This window comes from Eurypyga helias, unplaced genomic scaffold, assembly GCF_000690775.1.
Source record: "Eurypyga helias isolate BGI_N326 unplaced genomic scaffold, ASM69077v1 scaffold1613, whole genome shotgun sequence".
NCBI lineage: Eukaryota > Metazoa > Chordata > Aves > Eurypygiformes > Eurypygidae > Eurypyga > Eurypyga helias.
Window position 1 is genome coordinate 18,221 of NW_010241629.1, and position 23,301 is coordinate 41,521.

Sequence of the window (23,301 nt, forward strand, 5' to 3'; positions counted from 1 at the left end):
CCCCTGCCTCTGCCTCCTCTCGGGGAGGCACTCACCCGCGATATGGTTAGGTAAGGCCTCCCCCTTCCCCCCGCCCAAATACGTGTATCGCTGTGTTAATATGTAACCGGTCCCGCAGGAGGAAGTGAGGCACAGCCAATGACACACACACGGGAGCAAACTTCATGCCTTTCCTGCCCGAAAACTGAGGTTTCTGTTGTCTCAGCAGAGGACGACGGTGCCGCCTCACTGGGACGCAACGCGAGGCATGGCGGGAGGGGCAGGATTTATTTTCCCCGGTTTACAACTGCACAGGTGAGTGTGTGGCTGGAGCTTGTCCCGCCATTGCAGAGCTGCTGGCAACGTGGCAGAAAGCAGAAGCACCCGCCTGTGGGCTCCGCACCGGCTGTGCCCTCCCCAACGGGTGCTGTCACCCACAGCTGGGGGTGTGGGTGTCCATCGGCAGCCCCTGACGGGGCCAGGGGGTGTGCCAGGGCCAGGGTGCATCCAGGAGGTCCAGTCAGGAACTGAAGGAGATGGGTCTGTGGACAGGGCTGGAGACAAGGTGACATGGCGCCAAGGGGCCCACCCGGGACAGGGCCGGACACAGGGATGGGGCAGGCTGCGGCGTCACTGGGGCAGGGGCTGGGCGCGCCCAGGGGTGGCGGGAGGTGGGAGAACCCCGTGGGGGCTGCCAAGGGAGGGTCAGGCCTACTGGTCCCAGCAAAATGGTCCCTTACCATGAAGTGCAACTTTATAAGCAGCTGGTCAGAAAACTGAATTGATTTCCATCTTTCGTTGTAAAATACAGACCCCAAGTGATTTTTTTTTTGTTGCCTTTTTTATTTTCATACTCTTTTCTGCCTTTCCATTTTTATTTGGGGGAATTTTTTGTACGTCAAGAAAGTGTTCATTAAAACATTTAATTCTGAAATACGTTATGTTTGTTTCCTTAGTTAAATCACACCTTTTTCTGCCACTTTGACAGTTGTGTGTGTTCACCGGAGCTGCTGTTCTGCCTCATGAGAGATGGTCTTTTGGTGGCTGCAGCCTTCATCTTCCTTTGAGAGCTGAACTCATCCTTCGCATTCTGCCATCATTGGTCAGTGAGTTGAACTGGTGGAACACATCAGGAGATTTTTACGATAAGTCCATCTGCCAGGAAGCTTAAGTCGTAAAGAAGGGACATATGATTTTCCTGAACTGTGTTTCCTACTAAGCACAGTAGCAGTTTTACCAAGTAGAAATCAATGCCACCCTGGCTCAAAATGAAAAAGTTCAATTCAGCAAAGGGAAAAGACACAGTCTGTTTGGGGAGTTTTGATCAATTTCCAAAACTAAATTTGAAAACACGTGTTTTATTATTTTAAAAAAAAGTCACCATGACTTGTTAAAAAAGAAATTTTAAAAGCTATGAAACCTGCAGGAAGTTTTTTGACCTCTTTTTTTTTTCTTTTTGCTCCCTTGCTTCTCCCTCTTCTTTTTTAAGTCTAAAATCTCACACTCTTGTGCAACCAACAGCCCTACTTTCATAACAGTATTCTTGAAATACTTTTTATGTATAGTTTGATTTCCATCCAAATAAAATTAGAAGAATAAAAAGGAAAACATCTAATAAGCAGATTCCACCTTTTGTTGTCCAAGCAGGAAATGGGCAGAAAGTTAAAATGGATTGACTGCGTTTCCAGCTTGACTTAATAAAGATAACTCTTTGTAAAAGTGCTTTGGAAAGGATAATAGCTCCTTTTAAAACTCTTAGAAAACTAGCATTTGGCACTACCGAGAAGAGATTGGCTCTGTCATCTTTGTAATTGCTCTTCAGGTAGATTTAAGCTGTTATTAGATCACCCCTTAACCTCTTCTCTGCCCAACTAAAGCTTTGCTCCCTCAGCATCTCCTCTCCGGTGCTGTGCTCTAGACCCTCATCCTTGATGTCCTGCCACTGGACCCTCTGTAGTTTCTTTGCATCCTACTTGAACTGAGGGTCACCACACCATACACAGATTTGTCTAGTAGAGAAGAATAATAGTTCCTCTGAACTTGCTGGCAACAGTGCTCTGAACGTGACCTAGTGCATGGTTTGCCCTATTTGCAGTGAGAGGGCATTGTTGGCTTGTATTTACCCCAGTGTCCCTTTCAGCCAGGTCTCTTCATCACGATTTCTACCCACCGTCACTTAGGCGGTACCACTGCAGCCTATTCCTCAAGGCTTTTGCACCTGATGTGCAGAACTTCATGCTTCTTCACTCTGGATTTCATGATGTTTCTCTTGGCCCAGTCCTCAAGTTTACCAAGGTCCCTTTGGATGTCCTGTTGCTGCACCTGTGGTACAGCTGTCTTTATAACACTAGCTAGTCGCAGGCTGTCAGCTGTCTCTTTACCGCTCTGAGGTCTGTCATGGTCTGGGGATCAGCCATGTCCTTAAACACGTACCCACATGAAGATGCATACGCCGCTCTGCTGGCCCCCATCACAGGCATTTCATTCCCATCCCCTCAACGTAGAGAGGGCCGGTTGAAGCCCGCAGCGGGAACTGAGTGCATTGTGGCCTAGAGCATCCTGCTCTGGATCTCAGTCCCTGGGAGTCATCAGGAGGGCACCTGTCACCTCCACCCACACACTCGCTGACGTGGCTTCATCGGCTGAAATCCTCCTGGGTGAATCTGGTGCACAGTGACTGGATTCAAATGTCCTTTGTTTTCCCTGGGGCTGCTTAGGCAACCAACACATGTATTAATATTTTATCAATTATTTCTCACTGCCCTTGTTAGTTCCTTCCATACTTTGACTTCCCTAATGAACCGTGATATCGGGATGAATACAACCATTGGCACTAGTTAGGGTGTGCGTGGGATAACAGATTACCCAGCATGGCAAAGTGTCCAAATCCCCAGCCGCTGAGAACATCCTGCACATATAAGACTATCTGTGCCCATCAGTGTTCAAAAGATCAGGTCCTAAGTTTGCCAGTCTGATGCAAATGGTAAATCATTTGTGAATCATCAGCCTGCATACTAGGCAGATTCCTACCTCCCACTCCAGTTTCTCTAGACACTTCTTTCCAATTCTTCCTTTTTCTTCTGCCTGTGAGTAGGAGGATTTCTTCCCGTGTTTTTTTTTTTCCCTCCCAACCCTTCCAAACTCTTTCTGTGCACCCTATCATTGCTTCTGTGTGCTGTGTAGATTGTGCAAACTGCTGCAGCAACCCTCGACATTTTTTTGTTCCGGGGTGTGTTAGTCTGAAACAAATGTCTGTACAGCTTGCTCTGCAAACCCACACTAAAACCTCCAAGTGAAATGGACTTTCTGAGGGTCGCTTAGTGAAACCTTCTGGCAGTGTCATCACAGCCCTAAGTGTAATTTGTTTATTTTTTCCTCACAGGAGAATTGGACAAATTGTCATGATGGAAAATGAAGAGCATTTAGACACCGTCATTTGTAAATTACTTCTAATGAGCGAGAACACAGCAGGGGAAATCACCAGTCCCTACACTTGCACGCTGTACATTAGCTTATTTAGCTGAGTCAAAGAAAATATGATCAGAGGACATGAGCACTAAAACAGTAGAGAAGAGGCACTTACAAATACAACGTTAAGGCTGATCTGAGGTCAGTGCTAGAAACAGGAATAACATTCTTCACTTGCCCATGAAACCTGGCTTGAAAAAGGGGTTTGAACATTACAAAGACTTTGAGAAATGGCTCCCTATTAAAAAAATAAATGTTCTTCTTTTTAGTGAACAGCAGGAGAATCAAAACAGCTAGAAAAGCCTAAGTTAGGATACAAGCTGACCTAGTGACTGAATTAGCTGACTCTATCTTGACGCTCACAAGATGCTTCTCTCTAGTACCCAGTCGGTCCAAAGAGATGCTAAGCCGTAGCTTTTCCCACTCTGCCTCCATTTTCTCCTCTTTCTGTGCTCTTACACCTTCCCTCTACTGTTTGCCAAAATATTTGGTGCTCTGAAAGGCACATTTCTCATTCAAAACAGATTTTATTAGTGCCAGCTACAGAAGCCAAGTGACGTACATGGATCCCTTTCCTTCTCTCACAAGCTTTGGGTTTTTAAAATATTTTTATCAATCTGTTAATATATTTGAAGACTCATCACAGTTTTAAGCTTTGATTCACATTTCTCCTTAATCAGGACCCAAATGCACTAGAGGAAAAGCTCTAGAAATAACAGGGCCGTGCCATTTTCTCTTTCTGTTACCTATGTGACTGTTGAGGTGCATTTTTCACCGCCTTGTTTCCACTTTGTTGGGTAGGAGAACTCCGGAGACCTACCTCTGCTTTCAACATCAAGCATAGTGAAGCCTCAGTGCAAGCTGGGGTTGTTGCTGTCTACTACATAGATATTTATGTGAAGAAGTAGGATACCCCAAATGCTTCTCTTTTGCACAAACGATGGAGTAATGTTTGTCTCCATATTTTAAAAGAAAACCCAGTTTGTAAAAAATGGCTTGTTGTGTCAACAAAAAAAGAATTACTGGACAAGTATATTAATTATCTGAAAGATACTGATGGTGTCTGGTGACATGCCCATTGGAGAGCTGACATGATACGAAGTGGGGTTGTGAGGGCACTTCCAGAGGAGCTGCAATCCTTATGAATATCAGTAGCCATACACAGCATGCAAGACCCCCTCCTCAGCTACTGCTCGCCAGCTAAGACACAGGATCTATCCCAAACTATTTATCAAGGACTTTTTTTCTGTAGTCATTAAAGATATAAAAGCACTACCAGATGATGCTTCACCTATCCTGACATGAGGCTCTAAGACAGGCAAGATATGTCACCCTTTGGTTAGGCCTGCCTCTTTATTTTGACTACAGAGTAGGCTGAAAGACTGGATTAGACCAGACCTGCTGTTTTAGGCTGCAAAAGTTAGCTGAGACCAGTCCCACCGACAGAAGATGTTTGTGCTGGTTTTAGTCAGGACAGAGTTCATTTTCTTCACAGTAGCCGGTATGAGATTAGCTGGGATTAAACCACAGCAATGTTTCAGGTTGACCTGGGGAATCCTGCTTTGTCTCCTTCCTAGGAAGGTGGGTCTTCTTTGTCTTGACCTGAAGATTCATGAATGGAGGCTTGGGCCAATCCTCAAAAATCTCCTAAGATCAACACAGCTCACCTGTTTTTTTTTGTTCAGAGTTTATTCTTCGGTGTTCTCTTGCTGGTTATTATAAAGCCTTAACTGTGAAGAATTGCTGTGGGCCCTTAATGAGGAAAGCTTTGGATATAACCTTCTTTCAGACTTTCACACACAGGAGTGCACTGGATTAAACACTTTATTTGCATGAATATGTTTGCAGTTTTAATTTGGCATTAATAAATCTGCACAACTGGAATGTAGCTACTTTCCTGCCTGCACTCCTTCTGAACCACATTCCATGTTTCCCTTTTGGCAGGTGCATTCCTCCTCTCCAGCACTGAAATCGGTGATGCGCCGTAGCTGGTAAAAATGAAAATGTCACAATTCAGGGACTGCAGATGAAGACATTCATGATGGAGTCCAGGCAACAATGAGTAAGTAAGAAAGTTTATCACAGAATGAAGTAAGATGCAGCTTTGGTGCTGTTAGGAAGTGTACATCTAAGAAGGTAATCTTTAGTGCCCTCTAATACATCAGTTACCCGGCAACATCTTATTTAGATGTAGAACTCTTTTGTCTCTGGTTCAAGCAGTTAGATTAATTGCTCTGGTTATCCTTCAGTTTATTCTAAGGAGCTTTTCAATGTAAGATAGTGTGCCAAGAAAATGTAAACATCATTCTGTCTAAAATCATGACCCTAAGCCATAACAAAAAATGTAGTAATAGTGATTATAATGAGTGTAGAGATGATGATGGAGTTCAGGCAAAGTACAAACGTACCCAGAGCTCCTTTAAAACTGCTGCACTCAACACCTATCAGCCAGTGCACGGTAAGTCCAGCTCTGGACATGTCAGATGGACAGCGCACAAGCCTTGTCAGTGATATGCACACACAAGCGCTATGTCCAGGGCCCCAAAGCCAACGGGACTTCCCTGATAATGCCAGGAAAAGTACCATGGGAGGATGAAATTATACCCTTTTTCTTTCGTTCCTGGTGATTTTGCAAGATTGCCAGTTATGACATAAGTTAATACTTGCACCTCTGAAAATAGAATATTAATGAATATTCCCTAAGTGACCTGCAGGCGTGATTCAAACTGACACTGCAATGATGAGAGAGCAGATTATCACCATAAAAGTTGGCATTGTATTGGAAGAGCAGTGTCTTCTTTGCATTTTCATGAAATACATCCTTATGACTGACATCTTCCTACTCCCTTTGGGCATTCAGTTAAGATCACCAAGTCGAAATGGCAGGGTTTTTTTTCTTAGAACTAAATGTCTCCTATGCTCTGTATCTGTGATACCGAGTCTGTGGCTGAAAGCTGCCCTTTTGCAGTAAGAGAGCGTAAGTCCCAGGCAGAGATGGTTTCAGATACTCCATTTCTCTTTATGTGGCAGAGTAATGGAAGTGCTTGTGATCACAGCTGCATTTTGGCTTTCTCATATAAAGGAGCAGTAAACTTTATTTTGATATTTGGCCATTTCCTTTGCAACACTTGTATAGAAAAGAAGATTCCCTAAAAGCTTAGGCAGCTGGTGAGCACTAAAGATCTCAAGAATGTAGTCACGACTGGTATGTTTATAAGGTGGTTTTCAGTCCCCTCTTCTCCCCTTATCCCATGCAGCACTTGCTTCTGCAAAGCTGTAGAAGGCAGTACGGCTCAGTTACAGTGGCCTCTGGCAGCGAGCCTCCCACCACTTGAGTTACACCTGGAGGGCATGCAGGGTTTGACCTCGGCTCGAGGGGATGGGATCCCCAAAATGGGCTGGGGGGGCAGGTGAGCACAGAGGTGCGTCACACACCCTCGCCCTCAGCACCGAGCTCTTCCCTGCCAGCAACAAGCACTGCTCTTCTGCCACAGCCTCACCCCGGGCAGGAGCAAGCTGCATTACTCACGCACAGCCCGGCTCACTCCCACTCCTGCCTCACGGCTCAGCTCGCTCTTCTTTTTAATTCCCTCGTTGAACCTTTACTAGCAGAAGCACATGTAAAAGCCGCAGGTCCCTTTATGTACTGGAGTCAAACATTTACTTACAACTGCTGTTCCAGCAATAACAATTAAATTAAACATGAAGGGAACAGAGCTGCCTGGAAGATCTACAAGCTGGAAGTGTAAATCACACCACATAACTAATTTATGACGTTCTGCGCCTACAGCTGCACGCTGACGGTTTCTAAGTGTAAGGGCGGCTGTGATTCCTAAGTCTTTTTGGTGATGGAGGAACAGGAAGCTGATTACACAAGCCTCTGTCCTTGCCCTCAAGGTCATAAGTTAAATGAGGTCAGGTTAGGTCAGCAGCTGAACGCCAGGGATGTTGTATGCAGGTTTCAGTCGGAAAGATTCTGATAATTGAACTGCTTTTTTTCCCCCAACAAAAAGAATGCATTTTTGGTTGTGTGAAACATAAAGCAACAACAAGGTTACTTCTCAACCAGTGCAATTGTCCCATTACATTTTTCAGTGAAAATGTACTTGAGTGAACTGTTTAGAAGGATATCCTTAAACCCACTCTGAAAAGATCTCTGTTTGCTTTGACAGAGCATGTGCAAGTTCAAGTCTGATTTTCTCAGGCTGGATCTCCTATGTACTGCACATATCTAAGTCTTATGACTCAGATGCTTTCCTCTGTCCAGTGTGATAATATTTGTAGATACTTCTGGAAATACATTGGTGGAATGAACTAATTAATCTAAGTCCAACTGCAAACCAACAAGCAAAATATGCCAGAATGATAAGCAAGAAAAAAAAAAGATGAAACAAATGGTAATGGTAGTAAGGACGAACTTTTCTCATTACAGTTTTAAGTTCATAACTGCTTGTGTTTGGCAAACAATCTGACAGCCTTCGGTTATTTGTCATTTCCCTTCTAAGTGGTAGGGGAACAGCACCGTGCTTCCAGGTCCCAAGGAGCTTGCCAGTCAACCACTATCAAATGATGCTGGTTGTGGTGACACAGGCAAAACCATTTCAGTTGGGATCTTGACCTTCCAAAAAGTATCAACTGTGGTTAAAATCGTATTTTAGCAATTGCCTTGCTAAGGTTTTAACAGTCTTGCACTTGACACTCTCATCATTTGCAAAAAAAAGTTCTGAATTCAGATCACAGCCTGTTTATAAGGTTTTGTTTTAAGGTGCCTTTGACTTAAAGTTGTATTATGTGTAGACCAGTAGTGTGGCAGAATTGCATACTTCAGAAAGCACTCCCACTCTTGATCTCTTTCTCTTTTTTGGGAATTGCGCACTTTCTTAGGAAGAGGAACCAACCAGTCATTTTAGGATGTACATACTATGGCCTTTTAGAGAAGGAGAGAATACTCAACAGATTCAGATTCTGCAAGGCCATGCCGGGTCCTGCACTTGGGCCACAACAACCCCCTGCAATACTACAGGCTTGGGGAAGGGTGGCTGAAAAGCTGCCTGGAGGAAAAGGACCTGGGAGGCGGGCGGTATCCGAGCCAGCAGTGTGCCCAGGTGGCCAAGAAGGCCAGTGGCATCCTGGCCGGCATCAGGAACAGTGTGGCCAGCAGGACTAGGGCAGTGATTGTCCCCATGTACTGGGCATTGTCCCTCACTGTACTGGTGAGGATGCACCTCGAATCCTGTGTTCAGTGTTGGGCCCCTCACTGCAAGAAAGACACTGAGGTGCTGGAGTGTGTCCAGAAAAGGGCAACGGAGCTGGGGAAGGGTCTGGAGCACAAGTCCTGTGAGGAGCGGCTGAGGGAGCTGGGGGTGTTTAGCCTGGAGAAGAGGAAGCTCAGGGGAGACCTTATGGCTCTCTATATAGCTACCTGAAAGGAGGTTGCAGAGAGATAGGGGTTGGTCTCTTCTCCCAAGTGACAAGTGATAGGCTGAGAGGAAATTGCCTGAACTTGTATGAGAGGAGGTTTAGATTGGATATGAGGAAAAATTTCTTCACTGAAAGGGTTGTCAGGCATTGGAACGGGCTGCCCAGGGAGGTGGTTGAGTCACCATCCCTGGAGGCATTTAAAAGGCATGTAGATGTGGCACTTAAGGACATGATTTAGCAGTGGATTTGGCAGTGCTAGGTTAACGATTGGACCTGGTGATCTTAAAAGTCCTTTTCCAACCTAAATGATCCTCTGGTTCTATTATTCAATTTATTTTAACTGGGAAAAAGGGCAAGCCTCCTAACTTGACTACATCCCAAAATGTTAATACATTCATAACCAAAAAGGTAACTGAACACACAAAACTGTGATAACAAAATACTTTACTAAAATATCATACATTGAATACTTAGCTCAACATTCTCATGTTCTATGCAAATAATGCAAACATTGTCACGCATTTTATATTAACATTATACAGTAACCCGCACAAATCCAAAAAGAGCAGCATCCCAGTCAGATCCGTTACAGACGATTAGCCCTTGTGTTCCGTTCAGCTTTTACGTAAGGCAAATGTTTCAGTACAAAAAATCTACTCTGTACTCTGAAAAGTGCCTAGAAGAGTTGTACCCCTCAGTAATACTGAATCAGGTGAGACGTGTGACCAAATCCTTCACGGACATTTTTGAAAATCCTAACCTAAACCAAGAACATGTTAGTTGATGAGTTAGAGTTGTGAAAAACGTATTCCTTTTTCTACATTCAAAATCTGCTCTTGTGTTGGAAGCAATAGAGTGTGCTGAAATGCACAACTCTAACCAACTCTAAGACATTATCAGCTTCCTACTAACAGAGAAGCGATGGAGCAACTTTTCAAAGCTATTCATAAAATAATGGTTTAATGATCATCTGACCCAGAATAAAAATGTTAGGATAGTGCACTAGTTTTACAGATAAACTGCCCCCGAATCACCTAAATTCTTTCACTAGCCTACATAAAATTAAAAAAATAAGTATATGTACACTGCAATATTGTGTTTACATTCTAGTTGTATTTCCAACCATTTTGTGATGATCTTTAATAGGAAAATTCACATAATTTGGCCAAAGGCCAATAATACTGTTTTGATTGTGTTAAAAGTCATGCTCTGAGGCCTAAGCTGCAAAAGCCAATTTCATTTAGCTGACACATGTGAACTGACTAGTGCAGTGGCTTTGTTTAAATAAATGAATTTGCCTTAAATGCAATCATCTACTTTTCTTAAACCATTTTTTCCAGCAGAATAATGTCATATTTTAAGCAATTAATTATTCATGTACTATATTCATATTCAAAGCAGCCCCCTGAATGGAAAGAATTATGAAATCAATTTCTAATTTATGTGAGCACAAAGAAAACTCTATGTTGGGGAAAATAATGTGCAGCAACCTAAAGCGTTCACTTGGGATGGTAATTTGCAAAAAAAGGAGAGTAACAAGCTGTCTGAATCCATAACATTTCAACCTGTACTCGTTTGCCCCTCATCAGAGATTTAGCAGTGATAACCCAAATATTTCAAATAGGCAGGTGCATAACAACAGATATTCAGTGGGGACAAAATATTTCAAATGTAGTAATAAAGAGGGGTATCTTGCACGGGTCACTTGAAATTACCAAAAGACTCTCTGGAAACAGTATCCAAAATGAGGTGGTTTCCTAAAACATGCCTGAGGAGCCATTCCCAATGGCACAGTAGCTATAAGTTTAACCCCAAAAATACAGGGGTAGCATCTGCAAATGTGATCAACAGAAAATAGCACCATCTTCCCAGTAGCAGCTATATTCAAGTAATCAGTAACGCTTCTGAACTGAAATAAAAGCCAAGAAGTCTAGCAGAACGTGGCCCTCAGGGGTCAGGTTTTTTATGACGGTATAAAGCCATCAGCTGCTCAGGTAAGACATATTTTAATGCCACCCAGAAGCAGCCATCGTTCAGGGAAGCAACCCAAAATACCATCTCCTAACTTTACCCTTTGGCCACAAACTCAGCCCAACCGAAGGCCAGCAGCTGCACTATCCCAGGAGCCAGGTGCCTCCATACTTCTTGGATCTCAACACCTAGTGAGGGTGAGCAAGTCAGCACACCCGTGTGCAAAGGAATAGCTATTCTGCCGAGACACAGGCTCCCTGGGACTGCACGGCCAGACTGGTCCTGCCAACTGGGATAAGGTTGGCACCAGGCACAGAGGTGGAGGTGAGACCCACAGGGGACTGCAGGATTATTTCTCTGAGAACCAGAGGCGGACAGGATGAACATTAAGCTGCATTATGCTGTCCCAGCTCACACAGCCCCTACCCCATGAGAGAGAGCTAGAAGAGGCCAGGAAGCGTTCCTTTATGCTCACCATTTTTCCATAAATTAAAGCAGTGAGAGCTTGCACCTTGGGCACAATATCAATGAACAGAAAAAAAAAAAAAAAAAAAAAAAAAAAAGACGTTTCTGCAGGTTACATGGAAAGAACAGTGATTAAAATGCTGTTTCTGGGCTTTTTCTGTCTGACCCACCGCACCTGCTGCAGGCAGCAGCAAAAGTAAATGTGCTACAGCAGGGCTTCAAGTCTAAGGGCACACACACTTTCAGAGTTGGGATGGGAGGTGGATGTTGTTCAACCCAGAGCTTCCCACCTGCTGGAACAGGGTACATGCTAGGGAAAGGCTGACACATCCTTGGTCACTCCCCTGACCGCCTGGATAGCCATATCCCTGCAAACACCATATATGCAGCTATTTTCTGAGCGGGAAACTTAAAGAGGATTGTTCTTCTACCACATAAATACACATTATTTCTTTCATCATCACTTGTCAAAAATAAGTGCATGTGCTGAAGTTGCTCGACAACAGAAGAAAATAAATAATATATTTTTACCATTATTAAACACTTTTCAGGATGGGGCATATTTCTGCTGGAAATATCTATCCTGCTCTTCAGACACAGGCAAGTAAAAAGAGACACTTGGACGGTCATCACAAACTTCAGTAAAAAGGAAAGAAACAAGAAAAATAAATAACCTCAAAGTAATAAAATATCTTCCCCTGTCTTTTCTCCATGCTTTTTACCACATTCAGTAGATGTCCCTGTGCCCAGCGCCCTGCCGTGCCATCCTGGGGCAGTGTCTGGCCCTGGTTCCCCCCACTGGGGCCTGGTCCTGACCCCCACCTGTCATCACCAGGCCTCAGCCATCCGTGGCTGGACCTCAGACCCACCTCATCACCATGACACTGCCTTATGATTGGGACTCTTGGCTGGACCTAGCCACCCTCCGTGAGTCTGTTCTGCTCCCTTGTGTGGGTGTGTGGGGCTGAGCTCTGCCAACTGTCAGATCCCCTCAGCTCCCGGCTCATCTTCCCCTAGGGAGCAGCCCCATTTTTCCTGCTCTCTGAAAAACAACATTTCACACAGAGTATAGTCATGCGATACTTCTTTGCTGGTAAAACGGACCTTTCCTGTGCGTGAAAGTAAATCAAATAGGAGTATTGCATATGGCATGATTTCATTAACTCCTTTCTGCCTCCTCATAACCCAGATGCATTTTTCACAGCATCTACTGTAAAGACTCAATTCCATATTTCTGAAACCTACAAACATCCTAGTGATTTCATGAGTCTTTGCTGGGTAATGAAATACAAAATGAGGCTCCCAGCCTGAGTGATTGTTCGGGCACATGTTCGCAACAGGTCTTGTTTAAAAGAGAAAAATCCTCCCGTCTTTCCCATTACAGACCCCGTTCCTCATAGGGAAAAACGTCTAAATCAGATATGCAGTGTAGCTCACTGTAAGTGACTCTGGCTTAGCCTTGGCAAACCATTTACAGGACTTTTCAAGCAATCACAGTGAGGCACAAATGTCAAAGATGTCTCCGGGCTCTACTTTAATAGAAGGACCAGGATGCTGTCCACTGAGCATGGATCTGGCTCTACCGCCTATGGCTTTCAGAGGTGCAGCAACCTTATGCGTAGCCCAGGTGACCTGCAGCACCCAAGGGTTGTCCCAAGGGCGCTGCATGGGCAAATTCCTCCGCCTCCGTACAAAACGCGTGGAGGCTGGGGGAGGGAAGCTGTGCCAGTTCGCGGTGCTGCCCACACAGAGCTGGCTGCAGGGGCAGGGCTGCGGTTCCCTCTGCCAGGAGGGGAATGTCCTGACAGCTCCAAACACCTTTTCTCAAATGCACAGATGGGCGCAAGCACAGAAATCTAGGTTCCCCGTCCTGTAGCAGCAAGGTTTGGAGAGCAGGTTTGCAGGCCTGCCTCGTTCAGAAAAAAGTGGTGATTGTAACTTGTGTAGAGAAGGGATGCAAAGAGGTGGGAGCGGATGGGAGAACAGGAGGTTTGCATGTTCCTGGGCAGAAATGGAGATTAAAATAACTGTTAAAAAATTCTTTGACATGATGGATCTAGAGTTAGTTGGAAGTTTCGCTGGAGTCAAGAGCAGCCCTGTAAATGCAGAGCATTTCAGTCTGTTCATTTGAGGAGGGAAGGTGCTAGAGCACTCCTCCGTGATTTTCTGTCACTAAGAGGTTCCAGTAACTCAGCTGCTCAGATGGTGCTACTTCGTGGCACATCACGATTTTCTTAAAGCGAGAAACGGAGAACCTAATCCTTTCCGGAAAAAATGTTTGCTCTGAATGAAGCTCCTCCAGCCGAATTTTTAATTTGGCAAGACACAGTCCTATAAATACATCCTCCAGTTTAATGAATGAAATGCTCTCTGAAACATTATAGATCTGACTGGCAACATCGGTGGATAAAACATAGCCAGTCCCAGAACAAAACGGGGGGTAGGTTTTCCCTGGATACTCTTCTCTACTGACGTACCATTTACTCCCTATTCTCCGTATGGGGTACTCGTGCAGTTTTAAAAAGCCTGTGAAGAATCTAGTGGTCCTCTTTTTCCTTAGAAGCAGCTCAGTGAGGTAAAAAACATTGACAAACACATCTGTGTCAGTTTTCATCACAAAGCTGGACCGGTAACAAAATCTGTGAATCCATTCGATTCCCATCATGGTCTTCAAAGTCAAATTGTAATACGTGTCTGTGAAATTCTTTTGGATAATGTCTTTGTACTTTTGGCTTTCAGCAGCAATGTCAGCCTGCTGGCTGAGATTCACAGTGCTCCCCAGAAGGAAATATGTCACCAGGCGCTTACCGGCGATGATTCTCTCCTTCCCCCAGGTTTGCCGGATGGCCATCCTGGCATCAAGGTGGTGGTACGAGGATGTCACAAGCAGGACAAGGAAAGGTGGGTTCTTGTGGCAGTCTATATCTGGGAGCTGTGAGAAATTTCCTCCGATTCTCCTAAAAGTCTCTGTGGAGAATACGTAAGCTTGGCTGTTTTCACAGAATATACAGAATTCGGTCAATTTGTTCTGAAAAACCCAGAAGCTAGCACAGCTGAGCCCTACAAGGCAAACAAACAGCCTGAATTTCCTGAAATCCACCTGAAAGAAACAAGAAGGGACAGCACATTAAAAAACCAAACTGGTTCCTTTCAGTGCTGTATACCAAACTCCCTGCGTAGGGATTTACAGCCAGGTGATCTCTAATTGAAAGCTACCTATTTCAGGGCATGCGCCCACACACGTTTCTCTCAGTATCATTCCCACAAGATGTTCTGCTGGCAATCAAATTCCAGCTCGTTCTTACTTGAATCTGCCCCCCAAGCCAGCATATCCTCAGGAACCCACACAAGCATGTCCACTGATACCAGGTTACCCTGGCTGATGCTTCAGACTTCCTCCCCTTTTTCAGCATCTCAGAAACCATGACTTAGACCCACCAGGGCTCTCACAAATCAGAGAGCAGAGGAGCAGCAGCTACGTGCCCGTGCCAGATGAGACAGTGTAACAGCAATAGTTGTTTGTTTGGTTTTTTTTAAATACCATGTTTCTCTATTTGTTTGCAAAGTGCCTGCGTCCCAGAGCCAGCAAGTGCTGTCCAACTGTGAAACCCAGCCAGGTTCCTTCCATCTTCATCTTCTTTGCATCCTGTGGGGCTCTCGCAGCAACCCAGAGACTGCTCCCAGTATTTTTGCTGGATGGACCATGAGTCACATATTTGGCGTTGGGGTCAGCTGTTCAGAAAAAAAAAACCAACAGTGGGTCAGGTTATTTGGATGCTCCACCTTTCACAGAGTTTAGGCAACTCACTAGGGCATGCTGAGGTGAGAAGGAGGTTGTCCATACCCCTACCCTTTCTTTCTAGGTGAAAGAGACCCGAACAATAACATCAATGTTCATTCATTCATCCTTGTAACAGATTAATGTGCTGCATATCTGGCTACAAATCCAGTTTAAATTTTGAGAGAGGGAAGTATCAAAGCAAACCCAAAAAGGTTGCAGTACCAAAAAAATCATACATTTCCGTAAATTAACCTGGTGAGAAGAGTATAATGTTTCAGTTACTTATTCCATTAACCCACAGGCCCACCAACTACTATTTTAGAGCACTAGGAAAGATTATTTTTACCAGGAGGAAGGGCATTCCCTTCTGCTTCCCCTCTTCCTAACGAAGAAGTGGATCTGGCTTCCCATCTAAAATTATGGCAAAACAAATTTACAATCCCCAGAGCTGTAGATTTCAGGGAAACTTGATCTCTTCCTTCCAATGAGTAATGTTCTGCCTAGACTCCCCAAAACCGTGTTGGTGCCCTCCTTTTGCTCAAATTTCCCTTTCCAAGCAATGGGAAGGTTTTGCATTCCAGGCTTAAGGGTTTTTTTTCTAAGTCCAGCCAGGTGTTCCTGGGAGCGAATCCAGCTCATTTTACCCATAAGAATTGTCCCGTTAACTTCAGCTGGTATTCTCAAAAGCATGAAACAAATAAAACTGGAGTCCTGGTTTACTGCAATTCCTCCCACAGTGAAATGCATTTTCACCATGATTCACTAATGAATTTTGAAAATAATTCAAAAGTTCATATTTCTTCTGCCACTTATATTTAAATATCTTTAAATAAAGTATTCCTCAGATCTGTTTTTTCTTGTATGTATAAGCTCACAGTAGTCTTGCGATAAACTTAAAGATTGCTTTAATTAAGTATATGTAAAATTGTGTGAGAATAGGCATATGCATACACATATATATATACACACACACAAGAAGAAAATATTATATGAAAATCTGTTCTGCATCTGTTCTCATGTTCTTCTTTGGCCTGGGAAGAAGTACATGAATACCCTGAAAACAGTGTTTTCCGGAAAGGATGGTGTTCAGAGGTTGACACCAGAGCTGCAGTAGAGGTTCACTCCTGTTGCCACCTCTTACGAGACTGTTCAGGGCTCTGACATTTCTCTGTCACAGGAATTCCAGGACATGTACAAAAAAAGTCCTTCAAATGCTGAACTGAGACAGTCATTGAAAGCAATTTTTTTATTAAAACACATAAAAACCTTTTCAGAAATACTCGAAAAAGAAACTGTAACAAACTTATTTACCAGATTTCAGTAGAATCAGACTAATGTGACTTGACCCCATTTACTTCTTCCTTGTTTCCAGGTTTGGGCACTGGTAACAGATCTAAAAAGGAGTGGAAAAGGTCCCTGTTCTGGATGGCTGGGAGAGCAGCCTCCCAGCCTGTGTTCTGGCATGTATTTACCATACTGCCTATCCAGAGCCAGACTGTCTTCCTTTTTCGGTTCACGTGTGGAGCAGCATACCTCATATGGATGTATAAACACACTGACGGGCACCCAGGCAATGCAAATGTTTGTAAATTTATGTAAATTGTAAAACATATTTTATAAATGTTGCAAATGACACATATGTAACATGTATCCTGTCGCAGCAGGTCCCTGCCTACCAGCAGTGAGTGGGCAGTGGACTTGTAAGAACCACACACTTCCCGTAGCAAAGCGTTACTTGGTTCTGCCTGTGGGAAAGCTGGAAAATAACAGCTTTATGTCATGGGTTTAATTTCCAAAAGTAAATTCGGGCTTATCTGGAATGGGTAGGAATGGTGTTCTTTTTTGTCTCAAACAAAACATTTGCAATTACGCACAGACATATCATGGAGGGGATTGGGGCAAGGGCTTGCAGAGACCCAGATCGCACCAGGAGCACCTTGGGCATTCCGAGTTTGGTGCCTCAGCTCTCTCTGCCTCCCCAGCCGCGTGTCGGAGGGAGACATCCAGACAACACGCTGCACCCTGCTCCGGGGACTCACCCCAGCTACAGCTCCCCACCGCGGCCCCCAGCCCTGCAGAGCCATGCAGGCCCCAGAACAGGGGCAATGGAGGCGTCTCAGCCTCCCTTTCTGCACAGGACTGTGCCCCATCCCCTGTCTCAATCCCATTTTTTCCCTGTTTCACTCTCACGGTAGGGAGCTCAAGAAGGGAAGAGTTGCCCCAGAAGCCCCCGAGGCCAGCGGGAGCCTGTTGGAGCGGGGAGCTGTTGGAAAAGATGCATTTGCACAGGTACAGCCCTGGTGTCCCAAGGACCCAAGCTCGGCAACTCGTTACAGGGTTGGCGTTTTCTGAAAGAGCGCCAAGAGAAAGGGTGACAGAGATGACCAGCTTCCTCTCACTGAGGACATTTTTCTTTTAAAAACTTCAATTTCATTCTTGTTTTCACGTGAACAGGGAAAATTTTGAAAGTTAAAACCATTTTATATTAACACAGGCAGGTTCCTCTGATGTTTGAGTTGCCATGTCAGGGAATGAAATCACCCTGGTATTGGCTCCTTACCCTGGGTTGCTGAGCCCCCGTCCTGTCCCTCACCCCACCTGTGAACAACAGGTTTAGATTCCTGGGTGAAGCAAATTCTCTGTCTCCCCAGCTGCCTGGGAGAACTGCTATCTATGAAGAACCTGTGGAAAACAACGGCTTCTCTTAAGTTCCAGTGGGACAACGTGGCTTTGGTTGCATTTAGCAAAACCATCACCATCCAACCTAAAGCATCCGGCTGTACAGCCGAGATATGAGCGTAGGTGGTGTGACAAGGCCTGTGGTTTCTAAATTATCTGCCACTGCATCTTTCCTCCCTTGCCTGCATCTGACAGACAATCAGTCTGTGATTTAAGATTTCCAGCCTGCACACATGTATCTCCATGGAACAGTCCTGGAGATGTTAATATAAAGGGAACAATAAGTCTACAGGAGGTGGTCCAGAGAGGAATGGGGACTTACTAGCAACCAAGCTCTTTTCTAGAGAACATTTTCAACAGCATCCAGTATTTTTGCATCCAAACACATCTTTCCGGTTTTATAGATAATCCTTTTGCATGACATTATACTTGATTTTTCCCTCTGATCTGAGTCAGAAATTGCCATTTGTATTTATCTCAAAGCTTTCTCCATCTCCTGTTGTTCCAACTGCCAAATATTTGATGTAGAGCACTGCCAAAAAATTACCCGCTTCGCGTCTTGTCCCTACCGACTGCCGCGGTGTTTCCTGGCTCTGCGCGGATCCAGACGAGGCTTGCGTGAAAGCCTGGCACCCAAGCCACGTGCTCTACAGGAGCCTGCAGCCCGGCGCTCCTCTCGCACATGCCTGGAACAAAAACACAGGAAGAGAAGAAGGTGGTAGCCAAGGTCTTGCAGTCGAAGCGCTGCGCCTCCTTTTCAAGTAGCTATTTCCACCAGCGGGGGAAGGAAACTTCTTCCTGCACTCCGCTGTGGTCAAGCGTCTTGGCTCTAGGGTCTCTGTTCACACCACCGACCTGGGTGTAACTCCTCCGCGTTGCACAGTGACAGGACCATGGTAACTCTTGTGAGGAAGCCTAGTTATTCCATCAAAATTAATCCGACACCTCCTTTTAGGTCTGTTAATGAGTATAATTATCTAAATGGCACCAAGAGATCAAGACTATATGTCACATAGATCAGGAAAAGCAATCTGGCCCGAGGCAGAGAGAGGTAAGTAGGTCTAGAGTCCCCCTGAGAAACAGATTCAAAATATCAATTTAAAGAAATAAAATTTTCCTAATTTTTCTGGGGCAAAGCTAGAGTCAGGCCACTGAGTTCCATGTACGACCAGCATTGGTTTTGCACTGAGGTCACACTCACCAGCCAGGGAATGGCCGGAATGGCAAAGGACCGAGGTGCTTTTGGCCATCCGCGAGAGTCCCCGCTTCGCACACCGAGACACAGCAGCTGCGACGGGGCAGACCCAAAAGCAGAGGCATGACTTAGGTGCACAAACAGGAGTTATGACCTCAGATACTGCACAGCTCAAGTCGGCAGCGATATTCCCGTTTCCCTTTCCGAAAAAAATCGAAATTAACGTGTGCCCTGGTATAAATACTAATAATACCTGCTAACTTTCGATTTTCCTTGGAATAAAGCCTCTAAATTGCTTTCTCAGAAGCTCAGCAGGACACAAAGAGGGATTAAACACGCATAGATAATAAGAAAATGTCAAGTACAGCAGGAAACATTTCTTTTTTCCTAAATGTAAGCATTTCAAAGGAGCAAGGGCTGGCTTGGAGCTCCCAAAGATGACATGCCTGGTGAAGCAGGGCATTGAGCAGTGGCCAGGCCACCGTTTTTACAGGGACACATGTGGGTCGCCGTGTTCACCCCTTAGCCCAAGCTCAGAAGCCAGGAAGGGATGACCTGGTGCCTCTGCCCCAGCAGCTTTCAGCTGTCTCCCCACTCCTGGATGAGGATGCTGCCAGGCACCTACCAGACCTTGTCAGAAACAGCAGTGCCAGCTCAGGTCCCACGTGAGGCTACCAAAAACAGTGGTGGTGAGCCTCTGCTCAAAAGAAAGGGCCGCACAGGGACAGACTGCCTTGTCTCGTTCCCTGGGAGCACTGGCTGGCTCCTTCTGCCCTGTGCGCTCCATGTGGCAGCATCCCACGGACAGTCCCGAGCCGGTGGTGCCATTTCCAATGGAAAGAACGGCATGCGAACAGCCACTGAGGTGATGAGGCTAAATGTCTCCTTCCTGGTGCTTTAAAATGCTGCTTTTCAGAGGGAGGTTTTTACGGCAGCGTGTATTAACGGTGTCCTCGCCCAAACCAAACGTGAGGACTAGCACGTAAGATGGCTGGAAACCCGAAAAGGGTACAGGATGAGGAAAACACTTTTCCTGCCACCCTTACTGTCAGGCCATGGAAAACCTTTTTCCCTCTGCTCCCTCTCACCAGGCTCTGCTGTCAGGATTGTCTCTCCTTCTCAGTCTGTCAGCAAGTCAGAGCAAGACATTGTTCCTCTGCCTCGTACGTGCCAGTTTCTATCATTTAAGCACTGAGTTGCTAGGCACGTTATTCACAGACAAATCCTCTGCCATTTTCTTTCTTTCTTCCCTTTTATATCATATTTGTCTTTTTGGGGTTCTTGTCCTTTCTGTATAATGCTGCTGCAGGGGTGAGCTTTCCCAGCTCCTCCTCGGGCACCTTTGCACTACCCCCAGCCTGCTGTGGTGGGGTGTGCATAGGAAGAGGGGCTCAAAATTAGCCTCTGACTCTCCAGAAAGGCCCCGATGTTTTAAGGCCGGGGAGTGGGTGAGCCATCCACCCACGGTCACAGACCCACGGCCCGAGACCCCATCTCCAAACCCTAAGCAATCAATTAAACAACAGATAGAAAGGGAGCATTATTGTTACTGATTTGCAAATCCTGCTATGTTGCCTGGCTGATGCTCTGTCATTATGTTACTAATCCCCATTTAGCTGGTTGACCCTGTAACTTTAACAGCAGATTGAATCTTCTTTGTAGAAGGTTGGGCTCATTTTATTTACCACTTTGCATGTTAATAAGAAAAGAAATAATAAATAATTTTTAAAAAGGTAGAAACAAGTTTATAATTCAGTAGTTCTAGGGGAAAAAACATTAAAGTGATAGGATAAATTCTAGATTAATATTAATCCCAATGAAATGCCATGCGTATGTGCAGAATGGAGATGTATACAGATAGATGCATACAGCTGTATTGTTCTTAGCAGCATGACCAACACAGCCTAAGTTATGTTAACAAAGAAACTTTTTTTTTCCGGCAATCAAAGAAAAACCTTGGGGAAAAAATTTAAAAAAAAAAAAAAGAGAGAGAGACTTTAAAATAGGAAATTAGTTAAAATGCAGTAACAGAGTAATAGTTCCTGAAGGATTCATCTCCTCACCCCAGATGTCATCCCACCATGCTAGGGCACAGATGGCTTCAGAAGAGCCACCTGACCCGCTGTAACTCCTTAACCTTTCCTCTTTGAAGAAAAATGCCCAGCATTTCCTCCTCCAAATCATGTTCTCCCTGCCACAGAGGGTAAGGAGCTGGTGGTCAACTACAGCACCAGCATACTCAGAGAAACAGAGCCTGGGCATGGCAGCTCTCTCAGAGGCAGCGCACAGCCACAGGAGGAGTTTTGTGTACAACGCCCATTAAAAACGCGCGTGTCTATTATTACAAGGGAAAGAACAAGCATTCACGTGTCTCATCCACTCAAAAACACGGTCTTTCCCATTCAGGTACAGAAGCGTCACCTCAGCTGTGGAGATTTCCATTACCAAAATGGTCACAACAGCGCAGACCAGAGGTTCACGTGGCCTCTGGGTTCTGCCTCTGCGACTGCCCGGGAGGCTGATGCCTAAAGGAGAATAAAGACCATGGGGACCATATTCTCGCAGAGGGAAGGTATTTCTGGCACAGGGATCTTCTTCATCTTCCTTTTTATTAGAAACTTAATCAAGAGCCTTCAGCTCTTGATGCACCTTGATCTCATCCACCCAACCATGACCACTTGCTCATGACATTCGTTTGGAAAAGCCAAATAGCATCCTCAGACCAAAACTCAGTTTTGCTCTCAAAACCAGCAAAAAGTTTGGCAGGATGTGGAGCTGCTCCCATAACGTCACAGGGAAGAAGTGCTGCATCTGAAGAGTCAAAAAGAAATACATTTCCAGGGACTTTAGCCAAGTCAAGAAAACTTACTTCTATTTTAATGCATCGTTTTGCTTTTCCAAGCTGCCTGCAAAATTCTCTTGATGAATCCTGGCCCTAAAAAGCTCACCAAAATGTCAGCTTAGATATTTAGTAAGGCCAGATCCCTTTTTCAAGAAGGAGGAAGATGTTGCGATACAGGCTGTTTGGCACCCTGTTGCGAAGTTCCGATTGTCAACACAGAGAAACTGTGCAGGACAGCCATTACATACAGTCCAGCCCCTGGTGCAGCTGCTTTTTGTACTTTTTAGGAGCATATTCAGACAGTTTTGACTTTACCCACTTCTGCAGGTGATCCAAACATTCAGCCTAAAAGTCTCCTCTTTCTGCCTGTCTTCCTTTCGCTCCCTGTATACCAAACCTCCCTTTCTGGGTTTCTCTTCAATGCTAACAGACTCGTTCCTTCTAATGCTCCCGCTATTCCTACAATGCCCCCATCTTCCATTTATCACTGATGCTAAAGGGCATATTTAACTTTTTTAAGAACTGCCTCATGAATCAGCAATTTTACTACAATTACTATTTTACTTGCTATATTCCAGACTCCAAATCTCACCAAAGGTAAGCAATTGTCCACAATGGGGTGAATCAGAGCAGCCTTAACCAGTATAAACCCATGGGGTTCATTGTGCTGGATAGGAACAAAATGCAACTTCACAGCCTTTTATCTTCATAAACAAATAAAACAATGAGAAAAAAATCCTTCTTTGAGCTCTTGCTGCTAATGCTATGATTCCAAACACCTGGTTCTCCGAGCTATAGGAGCATTGTACTTCAAAAATTGTATGCGTGGTGTTTGTGTCCCCCAAAATAAATTCTTTATTGTATCCTCATTTATATTTTTTCATCTTAATTAAAAAGGAAAATAAACCTGAAAATGGTATTTCAGACAGCATGGGAGTCTTGGTCTCCCTTGGAAGCAATCTCAAGATCCATGAAGGAAGAAGGAAAAGAGCAGTGCAGAGAAGAGATAGCTAAGGAGTTTGGTTCGAACAGAAAATGTTCAAAGCAGCAAAAATTACCAGTAAAGACATTCCAATGGCCCCCTTAAACCTTTCATAAATGGAGTGTTGCTCAACCCGGCCACTGTCACTGTAGGATGAGGACTTGTCAGGATGCCCACTTTCAGGTGGGGTATTTCTCCCTATTTTAAGCTGGGGCAGCACTTGTACGGCGCTGGTGAGCCCGGTGCTCATGCCCTTCTGCGCCCTTTTGTTTCACGCTGCCTCTTGGCACAGTTGTTTTTGAGTGTTTGGAGCTTTGCTCTTCCCCTGTCAAGCCAACAGTCGAACCAAGTCTTTGCCCTTATGTGCCTGTTAAAGAGGCAGTCTGGTGTTTTGGAGGATAACGTGCCTGGGCATCTTTTAGATCCCATCCAGGGCAGAGACAGCCCATGCAGTCACCCCTCACCACCCCAGCCCTGTGCCAAATGCTGACCGGGAGGGACGGTGTCCAGCTCCTCTT

General features: G+C 45.0%; 2 protein-coding genes across 2 annotated transcripts in view; both read right to left on the reverse strand.

Annotated features, from left to right (window-relative positions):
* Positions 1 to 13,447: 13,447 nt before the first annotated feature.
* B3GALT5 (UDP-Gal:betaGlcNAc beta 1,3-galactosyltransferase, polypeptide 5) lies at positions 13,448 to 14,938 on the reverse strand. Its single transcript, XM_010148793.1, is given in 2 exon segments — positions 13,448 to 14,404; positions 14,846 to 14,938. Coding segments are annotated over 2 exon segments (1,050 nt in total).
* Positions 14,939 to 18,307: 3,369 nt separating this feature from the next.
* SH3BGR (SH3 domain binding glutamate-rich protein) overlaps positions 18,308 to 23,301 on the reverse strand; it is a 53,653-nt gene continuing 48,659 nt past the window's right edge. The window contains 1 exon segment of the mRNA XM_010148794.1: positions 18,308 to 18,450. Coding sequence (XP_010147096.1) covers positions 18,308 to 18,450 — 143 coding nt within the window.